The sequence below is a fragment of the Chlorocebus sabaeus genome, chromosome 20 (assembly GCF_047675955.1).
Source record: "Chlorocebus sabaeus isolate Y175 chromosome 20, mChlSab1.0.hap1, whole genome shotgun sequence".
In the NCBI taxonomy this organism is placed as follows: Eukaryota; Metazoa; Chordata; class Mammalia; order Primates; family Cercopithecidae; genus Chlorocebus; species Chlorocebus sabaeus.
The window spans coordinates 82,865,804-82,880,020 of record NC_132923.1 but is presented as its reverse complement, the minus strand read 5'-3'; the positions used below and the strand labels follow the sequence as shown (position 1 = coordinate 82,880,020).

General features: G+C 42.6%; 1 protein-coding gene across 18 annotated transcripts in view; it reads right to left on the bottom strand.

Annotated features, from left to right (window-relative positions):
* Positions 1-14,217, bottom strand: part of IFT25 (intraflagellar transport 25) — a 50,214-nt gene that overhangs the window by 35,617 nt on the left and 380 nt on the right. For 2 of the 18 annotated variants that reach the window (XM_073007287.1, XM_073007294.1), the window contains exons 1-2: positions 13,860-13,922; positions 8,420-8,532 (exon numbers count right to left, since the gene is read on the bottom strand). In XM_073007287.1, the coding sequence (XP_072863388.1) occupies positions 8,420-8,517 (98 nt within the window). In that variant the 5' untranslated portion in view covers positions 8,518-8,532; positions 13,860-13,922. Of the gene's footprint in view, positions 1-8,419; positions 8,533-10,813; positions 10,928-13,485; positions 13,816-13,859; positions 13,992-14,116; positions 14,190-14,217 lie in introns of those variants that run through there. The other 16 variants (XM_007978674.3, XM_073007289.1, XM_073007280.1 and 13 more) reach the window with 15 other exon arrangements.

The window sequence follows — 14,217 nt, the reverse complement described above, 5'->3', positions numbered from 1 at the left end:
GAGGTGGAAGTTGCCATGAGCCGAGACTGCACCACTGCACTCCAGCCTGGATGGTGGAGACTCCATCTCAAAAATAATAATAATAATAAAATAAAATAAAATTCTAAGATCCCTTATGATTTCTTTTTTGACCCATGGGTTATTTAGAAGTGTAGTGGTTACTAAGTTTTGGGGGGGTTTTCTGAATATCTTTTTGTTGTTTATTTCTAATTTAATTACACTGTGGTCAGGGAACATACTCTCTAAGATTTTAATCTTGAAATATATTGAGACTTATTTTATGTTTCAGCACGTTTCAGTGAATGTTCAACATGTTGGGTTTTAGGTTTTTTAAGAGACTGAGTCTCGCTCTGTCACCCAGACTGCAGTGCAATGGCACTATCTTGGCTCACTGCAGCACTGACCTCCTGGGCTCAAGCCATCCTCCTGCCTCAGCTCCAAAAGGAACAGTGACTACAGGTATGCACCACCATGCCTGGCTAATTTTTGTGTTTTCTTGTAGAGACGGGGTTTTTTAATGTTGTCCAGGCTGGTCTCAAACTTCTGAGCTCAGGCAATCTGCCTGCCTTGGCCTCCCAAAGTGCTGGGATTACAGGCGTGAGCCACCACACGCAACTCATCAATATGTTCTTGTTCCATGTTGTTGATTATAGTATTCTATAACCATCAACAAAGTCGAGGTTATGATATTATTCAGATCATCTATGTCTTTATTGATTTTCTGCCAAATTGTTCTATCATTACTGAGAAAAGGGTACTAAAATCTCTAACTATAATTGTGAATTTATCTAGTTCTCCCTTTTATCTGTCAGATTTTGCTCTATGTATTTTAAATAACTATTATTAGGTCCATATACACTTAGGATTATCCTCTCCTCCTAATGAATGGACCCTCTAACATTATAAAATGTCCCCTTTGTCTCTGGTAATACTCCTTGTCTTATATTCTACTTTGTCTGATATGAATATAGCTACAGTGACTTTCTTATGTAAACTGTTTGTAGGATGCATCTTCTTTCATCCTTTTATTTTCAACCTATTCGTATCTTCATATTTAAAGTGAGTATCTTTTAGACAATATATATTTGGGTCTTGGCTTTTTATCCAATCTGACAATCTCTGATATTTAATTGGAGTGTTTAGCCCCATTGACATTTAGTGTAACTAGTGATATGGCTGAGTATAAATCTACTATCTTGCTATTCATTTTCATCCCTCCCATCTATTCTTGTTCTGTTTCTCCCTTCCTGTTTCTGAGTGAATAAATTTTTTACATTCCATTTAATTCATCTATCTTTTTTAGCTATACCTCTTTTATTAGAAATTTTTACAATAGCTCCTCTCTAGGTTACAACATAAAATCCTCATGATAGTCAATTTACACTGAACATCACTTTTGTGCCATTGTTGTCATATATTTTATATATATAATATACCCCATAATACAATTTTTTTCATTAAGTGGTCAGTTATCTTTTTTTTTTTTTTTTTTTTGAGACAGAGTCTCACTCTGTCGCCCAGGCTGGAGTGCAGTGGCCGGATCTCGGCTCACTGTAAGCTCCGCCTCCCGGGTTCACGCCATTCTCCTGCCTCAGCCTCCGGAGTAGCTTGGACTACAGGCGCCCGCCACCGCCCTGGCTAATTTTTTGTGTTTTTAGTAGAGACGGGGTTTCACTGTGCTCTCGATCTCCTGACCTTGTGATCCACCAGCCTCGGCCTCCCAAAGTGCTGGGATTACAGGCGTGAGCCACCGCGCCCGGCTAAGTGGTCAGTTATCTTTCAAAAAAATTAAAAGAGGAAAAAAAGGCAGTCTTTTATAGTTACCTGAATATTTACCATTTCCAGTACACTTAATTTCTTCTTATAGGTTTGATTTTCCACCTAGTATTATACTCTTCAAACTGCAGAATTTCTTTTAGCATTCCTTGTGATGCAGGTCTACTTGTGATGAAAAATGCCTTTATCCTATCTTCATTTTTGGAAGATAGTTTAGCTAGACACAGAATTCTGGGTTGACAGGGTTTTTAAATATTTGCTTGTTTCTCCCTTTCCCAGTATTTTAAAGATATTGCTCCATTGTTGTCTGGTTTCCACTGTTTGTGATGTAAAGTCAGCTGTCATTAGTGCTATTGTTCCTCTGTATATAATAGTTTTTATTTCCTTTTAGCTATTTAAAATATTTTTTTCCTTTTTCTTTTTCAGCAGTTTGACTAAGATACAACCTCTGTATTTATCTAGCTTGGGACTTGCTGAGTTTTTTGGATCCATAATTTGTTATTTTAAAATAAAATTGGGGCCGGGCGCGGTGGCTCAAGCCTGTAATCCCAGCACTTAGGGAGGCCGAGACGGGTGGATCACGAGGTCAGGAGATCGAGACCATCCTGGCTAACACGGTGAAACCCCGTCTCTACTAAAAATACAAAAAACTAGCCGGGCGAGGTGGCGGGCGCCTGTAGTCCCAGCTACTCCGGAGGCTGAGGCAGGAGAATGGCGGGAACCCGGGAGGCGGAGCTTGCAGTGAGCTGAGATCCGGCCACTGCACTCCAGCCCGGGCTACAGAGCAAGACTCCGTCTCAAAAAAAATAAATAAAATAAAATAAAATAAAATAAAATAAAATAAAATAAAATTGGGGAAAATTCAGCTCAAAAGTAGAAACAACCCAGGTGTCCATAAACTGATGAAAGCATAAATAAAATGTGCTATATCCATACAATGAAATCTTGACAATAAAGAAGAATGAAGTACTGATATGTGCTACAACATGGATTAACCCTGAAAACACGTAAGTGAAAGAAACCAGGCCAGGTGTGGTAGCTCATGCCTGTAATCCAAGCACTTTGGGAGGCCAAGGCAGGTAGGCTGCTTGAGGTCAGGAGTTCAAGACCAGCATAGCCAACATGGTAAAACCCTGTTTCTACTAAAAATAAAGAAATGAGCCAGGTGTAGTGGTGCACACCTGTAGTCGCAGCTACTCGGGAGGCTGGGGCATGAGAATCACTTGAACTCAGGAGGCAGAGGTTGCAGTGAGCTGAGATTGCACCACTGCATTCCAGCTTGGATGAAAGAGCAAGACTGTCTCAAAAAAACAAAAAACAAAAGAAAGAAACCACTCACGGCCAGGGGTGGTGGCTCACGCCTGTAATCCCAGCACTTTGGGAGGCAGAGGTGGGCAAATCATGAGGTCAAGAGATCAAGATCATCCTGGCCAACATGGTGAAACCCCGTCTATACTAAAAACACAAAAATTAGTCAGATGTGGTGGTGCCTGCCTTAATCCCAGCTACTCAGGAGGCTGAGGCAGGAGAATCGCTTGAACCCAGGAGGCAGAGACTGTAGTGAGCCGAGGTCGCTCCACCGCACTCCAACACCATCTCAAAAAAAAAAAAAAAAGAAACCAAGAAACCAGTCACAAAAGACCACATGTGTATGGTTCTGTTTACATGAAATATCTCAATAGATAAAATCTACAGAAACAAAGTAGATTAATGCTTGCCTAGGGCTAGTATGGATGGGAAAATACAGAGTGACTGATAACAAGTGTGAGGTTTCTTGTGTGGAGTTTCTTTTTGGGATGATGAAACTGTTCTAAAATTGGTTGTGGAGATGACTGTGTAACTGTGAATAGGCTGAAAGCCACTGAATTGTATATTCTAAATGGGCAAATTGTATGGTATGTGAATAATATGTCAATAAGGTTGTTACCAAAAAAAAAAAAAAAAGGGCCAGAACTACTTTTTTTTTTAAGAGACAGGGTTTTGCTCTGTCACTCAGGCTGGAATACAGTGGCACAATCACAGCTCATTGTAGCCTCAAACTTCTGAGCTCAAGTGATCCTCCTGCCTTGGCTTTCCAAAGTGCTGGGGATTATAGGTATGAACCATCGTGTCCAGCCAAGGTCAGCTCTCCTAACTCAAAATTCTGGGTTTTTATAAAATGCTTAATATTTTACAGTCTCCTTTCATATTTATATTGTTTTAAATTTTACTTATTGAAATTAATTAAATTAATTTTAATTGCCCCATGTTTTTCTTTGGATGCTTTCAATGAACATAACCAATAGAATAACATAAAATATCATGTAGAGATACACTTGAATTTTAAAATGACATGTAACTAGGCCGGGTGCGGTGGCTCATGCCTGTAATCCCAGCACTTTGGGAGGTCGAGGCGGGCCGATCACGAGGTCAGGAGTTTTAAACCAGCCTGGCCAACATGGTGAAACCCTGTCTCTACTAAAAATACAAAAAATTAGCTGGGCGTGGTGCCGTGCACCTGTAATCCCAACTACTCGGAAGGCTGAGGCAGAAGAATTGCTTGGACCTGGGAGGCGGAGGGTGCACTAAGCCGAGATCGTGCCACTGCACTCCAGCCTGGGCAACAGAACAAGATTCCATCTCAGAAAACAAAACAAAAAAAAAACCAAAAATTAGTCAGACATGGTGGTGCATGCCTGTAGTCCCAGCTACTCGGGAAGCTGAGGCAGGAGAATCGCTTGAACCCAGGAGGCAGAGGTTGCAGCGACCCGAGATCATGCCACTGCATGCCAGCTTGGGTGACAGAGGGAGACCCTGTCTCAAAAAAAAAAAAAAAAAAAAAAAAGACATCTAATTTATTCTTGTAATTATGTATAAGGAAGTCATCAAAGTGGTAGTTTTCTTTTAAATATGACTTTATAGCTAACACCTATTTTACATGGATTATCTCATGTGATTTTTTTTCTCAATTCTGAGGTCAGCAGGAAAGGTGGTATTATGCCCCATTTTTCAGATCAGTAACTGAGACTCAAAGAGTAATACATATACTCTTTGACCAAGATAACACATAGTTCACTTACCCAGGAATTTTAATTCTAAATACAGTATTCTTCTACACTACACCAAAAGAACTGATTCTCTCTCTTCTTTTTTACTTGGCTTTTTTTTTTCTAGTGTAGAACCTCTTTTCCCCTTTTTCACTGACACATTAAACACAAAGGGCAGAGGAAAAGTAGAAGTATAATCATTTTCTTTTTTTAGTGATGCGGTCTTGCTACGTTGCCCAGGCTAGTCTCAAGCTCCTGACCTCAAGCTGTCCTCCTGCCTCAGCCACTATGCCTGGCTATTTATTTAACTCTTATTTCTGAAGGAATGGAGAGTTTGGAGCAGGGCCATAAAACAATATTCCATTATCCTGTAGGGACACATTTATAGCACTGTTTTCTCCAAATAATTCTATGGTTACTCTATTTAGATAAAGCAACTGTGAACAGAAAATAACTTTGTTTTTCTTTGAGACAGAGTCTCGCTCTGCCACACAGGCTGGAGTGCAGTGACACGATCTCAGCTCACTGAACCTCCACCTCCTGGGTTCAAGCAATTCTGGTGCCTCAGCCTCCCGAGTAGCTGGGACTATAGGCGCACGCCACCACACCTGGCTAATTTTTTGGTATTTTTAGTAGAAACAGAGTTTTACCAAGTTGGCTAGGCTGGTCTTGAATTTCTGACCTCAACTGATCTGCCTGCCTCAGCCTCCTGAAGTGCTGGGATTACAGACATGAGCCACCGCGCCTGGCCAGAAATTAACTTTTAGTGTCTACAATATACAGTCTAATTATATTTTCTGGAACTGCATATGCATTAAAAGTCCCCTATGTACTCTGTTCAGTTATCAGGACAGTAACTACATTATTCCTTATGTTTTCCTGTACTAAGAGTTTTTGTCTAATCTAAAAAATATTATGTCCTTATTTATCAAAATGGACAGAGCCTAAAATATTAACTGCAATATATGATAGCTAATCCTAACATTCTATAAACATATAAAACAGACTCGCTTGAGAGAAAGATCACCAAAGTATTGCAAGGTAAATTGATCTTGCCTTGGAAAACTAATCTATCTCCAATCAAAATCAAGGAGTGTTTCTGGAAATTCCTCTATTTCTGGCAAACAACTTAAGGCAAATCTCCACAGTTCTGTGTATTCTTAAAGCAATTTCCATATTAATTTTTCTACTCCAAGTCAGAGTAGGATAGTAACTATTACCTGAATTTCAGGAAGTAAACAACTAAGAGAAAGAAGAGACACAGGCAAAAAGCAGATATTAAATTTTTGATTCAAACTAAGTTTGAGTTAACCGAGTGTAGCACAAAGATCCCTGAAGTACAAATTAGAAGACATGAGTGTTAGCTGATTCTGCCTCTTGCTTATCTGTGTAATTTTGAGCAAGTCATTTTTATTTTGAGCAAGTCATCTGATCATTCTTTTCTTCATCTTTACGACGAGTTGAAAATACTTTTTTGGGCCGGGTGCGGTGGCTCAAGCCTGTAATCCCAGCACTTTGGGAGGCCGAGACGGGCGGATCACGAGGTCAGAAGATCGAGACCATCCTGGCTAACACGGTGAAACCCCGTCTCTACTAAAACTACAAAAAAACTAGCCGGGCCAGGTGGCGGGCGCCTGTAGTCCCAGCTACTCGGGAGGCTGAGGCAGGAGAATGGCGTGAACCCGGGAGGCGGAGCTTGCAGTGAGCTGAGATCCGGCCACTGCACTCCAGCCCCGGCGACAGAGCGAGACTCTGTCTCAAAAAAAAAAAAAAAAAATACTTTTTTGTGCTTCTTATTCCCCAAGATTACTGTAAGGGTCAACTGACAAAGTATCTATGAAATTATAAAGCCCTATGCAAATATAGAGTAATATATGCATATATATGTGTTTATATGTATGCGTGTGTGTGTAGACGTTGATTACTTTCCAATATTAGTCAAGTTTGACTCATAGAAATAGTCTCTGACTTCTAGGAATTCACAGTTGAGAGAGGAAACAAACATTAAAAATAAACAATACAATAAAGGAAAAAGTAAGGTAACAGAGGTATATACCAACTGTTACTGGACCCCAGCAAAGAGATAAAGGAATCTGAGGGGAAAAGTCAGTTGTCATAAAGATTACAACTAGGCTTCAAGGAAGAGGCTGAGTTGCTAGAATTTCATCCAGATACATGGGCTTCAAGATACATAAAGTATCATGAAACCTCTGTTACAACTGGTTCTGCCTTCAATAATTAAAAGTAGTACTTAACCTCCTTAGACCTCTCTTACCACAAGTCTGAAATAAAGGGTTTTGGCAAAATAAACCCACAAGTCCTTCCAGGCCTAAAATTAGATGGTTCTATGAGTCAAACTCTGGTCATTGTACATATACCAAGAAAGAGGGTTCAAGAAAGTAATAAGCCAGAACTATTAAAAAAGGAGTTCTCCACCAGGCACGGTGGCTCACGCCTGTAATCCCAACATTTTGGGAGGCCAAGGTGGGCAAATCACCTGAGGTCGGGAGTTCAAGACCAGCCTGACCAACATGGAGAAACCCCATCTCTACTAAAAATACAAAATTAGCCAGGCGTGGTGGTGCATGCCTGTAATCCCAGCTACTCGGGAGGCTAAGGCAGGAGAATCACTTGAACTCGGGAGGTGGAGGTTTTGGTGAGTCGAGATTGTGCTATCGCACTCCAGCCTGGGCAACAAGAGCAAAACTCCGTCTCAAAATAAAAAGGAGTTCTCAGGTGGGCTCAGTAGCTCATGCCTGTAATCCCAGCACTTTGGGAGGCTGAGGTGGGTGGATCACAAGGTCAGGAGTTTGAGACCAGCTTGGCCAATACAGTGAAACCCCGTCTCGACTAAAAAATACAAAAATTAGCCCAGTGTGGTGGCGTACTCCTGTAGTCCCAGCTACTCAAGAGGCTGAGGCAGGAGAATCACTTGAACCCGGGAGGCGGAGGTTGCAGTGAGCCAAGATGGTGCCACTGGACTCTGGCCTGGGTGACAGAGTGAGACTCTGTCTTAAAAAAAAAAAAAAAGAAAAAAGAAAAAAAGGAGTTCTCCCATTAACTGCTTTTTCTTGGAATCAGAAGTCTAAGAACAATATTTAGAAAAATATCTACCTAGAAAAAGCTGTAGCGCAATGAAGAGTAGAAATTGGAAAGATATCAACAAGGGGAGAGGCAAAACAATACGTGATAGCACGGAATGAAGCATTCAGTTCTGCAAAGATATCACTTAGACCAGTAAGGAAATAGGTAGTATATAGGAAGTTATAATATTTACATTCTTATTCCAAGAAAAACTTGGAGTAAAACCAAAACCAGACTTTAAAATTTATACTTCCATAAAATGAAGTTGTTTGAGTTTTTGCCTTGGTAAACCACTTCTAAAAAAACCTATTTGTATGAAGAGTTCAGTTTAGGCATTATAAAGAAAAGGATCAAAAACCTAAATATACACAACTGAATTAGTTTCAGAAATGGTACCAAAAGTGGATATCAGATAATTCACCAAACATTTATTAAACTATGTTTAATAGGGCAAGTTGTTATAAAACACAGTCCAAGTACTCAAGGGATTCACTGATTTAAGACTGTAAACAACAAAGTATAGTAACTCTTACCCATCAATGATATTTTCAGGTGGGTGTTTTTCATCACTTGATGTAGCTAAAATCACTTCGGACCCTTCAGAGCTCAGACAGAGATCAGTTTTTCTCATCTTAAAATGTTTAACCTGCAAATCAAAAAATAACAAAAAAAGCAACTTCTTGATTCTCTAAACTTTATCTGAGAAAACCAAGTGAGAAGGGAAAGCTGTTGCCTAGCAGATGGTTTAACAGCCAAGCTATTCAACATGTGGGAGGGACTCTAACATGTTTGTTTATGTAAGAAACCTCTCCCAGGGATAATCTATAAGACATGACTATTTCTGCCACTCTGCTTCACAAAATAAGTCCCTGACTACCCTAGCCAAACAAAAACACAAAAACACAGAGGTACAGGAAGAAGGTCAACAGAGGAGAACAACATGGAATACCATAAAAATACTCAATTAGGCCGGGTGCGGTGGCTCATGCCTGTAATCCCAGCACTTTGGGAGTCCAAAAAAAATTTTTTTTTTTCTGTAGAGATGGGGTCTTGCTATGCTGCACAGGCTAGTCTTTGTTTTGAGACGGAGTCTCACTCTTGTTGCCCAAGCTGGAGTGCAATGGCACGATCTTGGCTCAATGCAACCTCTGCCTTCCGGTTTCAAGCGATTCTCCTGCCTCAGCTCCTGAGTAGCTGCGATTACAGGCACCCGCCACCACGCCAGGTTAATTTTTGTATTTTTAGAAGAGACGGGGTTTCACCATGTTGGCCTGGCTAGTCTCAAACTCCTGACCTCATAATCCGCCCACCTCAGCCTCCCAAAGTGCTGGGATTAAGGGCGTGAGCCACCACACCCAGCTTGCTCAGGTTAGTCTTAAAACTCCTGGCCTCAAGTGATCCTCCTGCCTCAGCGTTTCAAAGTGCTGGTATTAAAGGCTTGCGCCACTGTGCCCGGCCAGTATCAGTATTTTATAAAAATGCATTTATTCTTAGTTTTTATTTATTAGAATACAGTTCACTTTCTATTATATTTTAAAAACTAGTATCGATAGTATTAAAAGTGTGGTAACATTGGTAAGAAAACACATATATTTTAATTTTTTGTGCCTCTTTTCTCTATCAATCTTACCACAGCTTTTGACACTATTGATACCAGAGAAACAGTCAGTGTGGGATGAACATTGTCAAGCCTTAGTTTTAAGAGGAGAAAGATGATGAATTCTGTAAATACAGATTGATAAACTTGAATGCTAATTCTCAACAAAACCCTAAAATTATTAAATTTCATTATTAAAATGGTAGCCTTGAAAATGTAACCAAGGAAGTACTAAAATTGGAAGTAGCAGTAACATTAGTTTACAAGCTAAACCAAACCTATACATTTCTGTTTGTCTGATGGAATTCCTACCCATTTGGAACATGTTCTAAACATTTCGACAAAGCTTCAGACAAAGCTTCTCAAGATACCTTGTGAACCCGACAGAGAAATATGAATTGGGTGACAGCCAGTACTCTAGGTAGATATTTCTAACTCTGAGTGGCTATACTCAACGAATGATGATTAATGGAAGAAAATGAACTTGTGGAGGACTTCTATCCTTATCCTACTCAACATTTTTATTAATTAAGGATGCACAAAGTATGCTCATCAATTTTGCAGACACAAAGCTTGGGATGTCAGCTGATACGGTAGGTGACAGAATTAGCATTCAAAAAGAAATGAGCAAGCTAGAAAGATGACTTGCAATGAGTAAGTCATCTAATAAGGATAAAAGTAAAAACCTTTACTCAGTTTTGAAAAAAATCAATCATACAAGGGTTAGTCTAAATCAGGGGTTAGCAAACTACTACCTGTGAGCCAAATCTAGCCTGCCATTTGTTTTTGTACTGCCCACAAGCTAAAAATGTGTTTAACATCTTAAAATATTTTTTAAAATCAAAATATACTGTGACACACAAAAATTACATGAAACTCAGATTTTAATGTCCATGAATTATATTGGAAAGTGGCTATGCTCATTCGCTTATATATTGCCTATGGCTGATTATATGTTACAGTGACATAGCTGAGTCACTGAAACAGACTACAAGGCCCATAAAACCTGAAATATTTACTATTTGGCCCTTTACAAAAAAGTTTGCCAACCTCTGATCTGATACATATAGGTTTGGTTGATCACAAAGTCAATATAAGGCAACAGTGTACTCTATCTGCCCCTAAAGGTAATGGAATGCTATCTTAGAGTTACGGAAGTACCACATTCCATCAACATTTTTGAACACCAGTTGAACTAAGGGCCAAGCACTGTGCTAGTATTGCAAAGACGAATATAACAACCTAGTGACTAAGACTTGGTTCTTGCCTTCAAGTTCAGAGTCAAGGAAGATGAATAAGCATGAAACTAATAGTATAATATGCTACGTACTAACATTGTGTGACGCACATCCAGCACACTGTGTTCAGTTCTGGGTAGTATGTTTTAAGTAGGACATCGTCAGGCGTGATATTGTTCAGAGGAGAGTAAAAAGTTCATGATGATCTATAAACCATATTACATAGAGGAAGGTGAAAAATAGAAATATGACTACCATTTTTACTCTCAGTGGTGCTCACAAATGGAAAAAGAATTTTTTTTTACGCCTCCAGGGGTGTGAACTGAACTCAACAAATACACATTTTGAGCAGGAACTTTGGAGAGACAAGGACTTTCGTGCACAGTAAAGATTTTAAATTTCTTTCATCCCTGGAAACATCCAAGAAAAGTCAGTAAAAGATCATAATCTATGGAAGAAGCCAAAGAAATCTATGGAGGAAGCCAAAGACAGGATTCCTGCATTGGTAGTTCTCTTGGACTGAGTCAAATTCTAGGAAAGGTAGATTGGGAATAGATAATGAAAGATCTGAAAAGCCAGGTTAACGGCAATGAAGTTTATCTTGTACTCCGTACTCCAGTGGTTCTCAACTGGACTGGGGGTAGATTTTGGCCTCCAACGGACACTTCACAACATGTGAAGTTTTAGCTGTCACAACTTGGGAGGGAAAATGCTGCTAAATATACCATCATATAGAGGACAGCACATCCACAAGTAATTATTGGACCCATGTATAAATAGTGTAAAGCTGGGGAAACTATGCAGTAATCTATTTGGGGGTGGAAATGTGAGGGTTGGGGCTATAGGGAGAGAACTTTTTTTTTTTTGAGATAAGGTCTGGCTCTATGGCCCAGGCTGGAGTGCAACGATGTGATCTCGGCTCAATGCAACGTCTGCCTTCCGGGCTCAAGCTATCCTCCCACCTCAGCCTTCCTAGTAGCTGGGACTACAGGCACGCACCACCACGCCCGGCTCATTTTTTTGTTTTGTTGGGACGGGGTTTTGCCATGTTGCCCAGGCTGGTCTCTAACTCATGAGCTCAAGCGATCCGCCCACCTTGGCCACCCAAAGTTCTGGGATTTCAGGAGCGAGTCACTGTGTCCGGCCAAGAACTTGTTTTTGTTTTTTTTTTTTTTTTTTTGAGACGTAGTCTCGCTCTGCCGCCCAGGCTGGAGTGCAGTGGCCGGATCTCAGCTCACTGCAAGCTCCGCCTCCCGGGTTCACGCCAATCTCCTGCCTCAGCCTCCCGAGTAGCTGGGACTACAGGCGCCCGCCACCGCGCCCGGCTAGTTTTTTGTATTTTTTAGTAGAGACGGGGTTTCACCGTGTTAGCCAGGATGGTCTCTATCTCCTGACCTCATGATCCGCCCATCTCGGCCTCCCAAAGTGCTGGGATTACAGGCTTGAGCCACCGCGCCCGGCCAAGAACTTGTTTTTTAAAAAAGAGTTACACTTCAGGGTTGATATGGAGCAGATGAATAGGAAAGAATGTACTTCCCAAGTGTTCAGTTCTTTTCTTACCTCACATTCTTAAGTTTTCTGAGAAGCAAACACATGCTTTAATGCAAAACTCATTTCACACCTTCTATATTCGCCATTATCCTTCCTATTTCCTGTTTTGGGTAGAATTACTGAAGTAGAAATGGCAGAGACTGGGTTTTCTTTATCTTTTGTTGCAGTTAATGACAAGAGGCAACCAACCTTAGAGAAATCCATACAATGACGGGCCAGTGACTCACGCCTGTAATCCTGACACTTTGAGAGGCCGAGATGGGCGGAGAGCTTGAGCTCACAAGTTCAAGACCAGCCTGGGCAACATGGTGAAACCCCGAAACCCCCTCTACTAAAACTACAAAAATTAGCCGGACCTGTTGGCAGGCGCCTGTAACCCAGCATTTGGGAGGCCCAGGCAGGCGGATCACTTGAGGCCAGCAGTTCAAGACGGAGCCTGACCAACATGGTGAAACCTCGTCCCTACTAAAAATATAAAAATTAGCCGGGTGTGGTGGCGGGCACCTGTAATCCCAGCTAATCCAGAGGATGAGGCAGGAGAATCGCCTGAACCCAAGAGGCGGAGGCTCAGTGAGGTGAGATCGCGCCACTGCACTCCAGCATGGGCTACAGAGCGATGATGTCTCCAAAAAACAAAACAAAAGTGCAGGTTTGGGAGGTAGTCTAATCCCCCACCCCTTTAGAACAAGATAATTTCCTCAGGGCCGCAGTTTACCAAAGGTGGTACACTCTGGGGTGCTATCCTTTCCATTTTTTACAATCCCTGACCCTGGAATTCCCTGATGCTTTATCCTGTCTTTCAAATTAGGGCCACTGGTTTCGTCCCCAGTTCACCCCTTCATCGCTAGCTCACATGCCCTTTGTGGTCCTTCTTTCTCCAAACCTCTTCAGGTCAAGTCCTTAGAGGACCTTCAACCTGACCAGCCCCCTTGGTTCTGGTGCTACAGCTGGACTCCTCACGCTCTTTCAAGTACCATCCATTGGGAACGTGGTGTACTTTAGAAAACGCGGACCCGGCCTACGGCTTGTCTCCGCGGGGACAAGGCCTCGGCTTCCAAGACAAACCAGCCCTGGCACCACCTTCTCATCTCCATCCCAAACCCTCCTCCTCAGTCCAAGGCCCTGTGGAGACAGACCTCCGAGGGCCCTAGAGCCTCAGACTTGTGGAGGCCCGGCCCCAAATTATGTAAAGAATATAATAAATGCCCCCGACCTTAAGTACAACTCATAGCTAGATGGGTTACGTTGCGGCTGACAGCTTACATTTTGGTAGGCTAATTAATTTCGATTTACAATTGGTTTTCCCTTTTGGTGGTCAAGACGCTATTTCTGGCCTCAAAGAGCTTCGAGGGCTGGCACTGGCGCCTCCAGGGTCTAGAGGAGAAGGCGGGTCCGCGTCAGACCTCCCGCGACGGCCCTTCCACGCCTCCCGTTGCTCGTCTCTTCACCAACAACGGGAAGAGACTGTTGCTGGTCTCTTTTGCTCCCTTCCCACCAGCATCCACTGTTGCTCCCTTCCCACCAGCATCCCCTTCCTTCTGCCTTGCCCGGCCAGGCCCCCACACCCCCTGGTACCAGCCTGCCCACCCTGCGGCCCGCTCGCCTGGGACTCTCGTTAGCTGTGGGCGCCGTACCTTCCTGGCTCGAAACCTCCCTTTCGCCCCGCCCCACGCAGAGCGCCCCAACCCACAGCCCCGCCTCCTCGCCGCAGCCTCAGCGGAGTTCGGGACTGCGCGCGCTCCAACTCCGAAATCTTCGCGCCACGCCTCCCACAAGCCCCGTCTCACCCTCAGCCCCGCCCCCTCGCCGCGACCACAGCGGAGTTCCCGGGCGCGCGCTCCTACCCCGAGCTCTTCGCGCCATGACACCCACAGGCCCGCCCTGCCCTCAGCCGCGCCCCCCGCGCCGCCGCGGCCTCCGCAGAGTTCCCGGGCTCGCTAGCTCC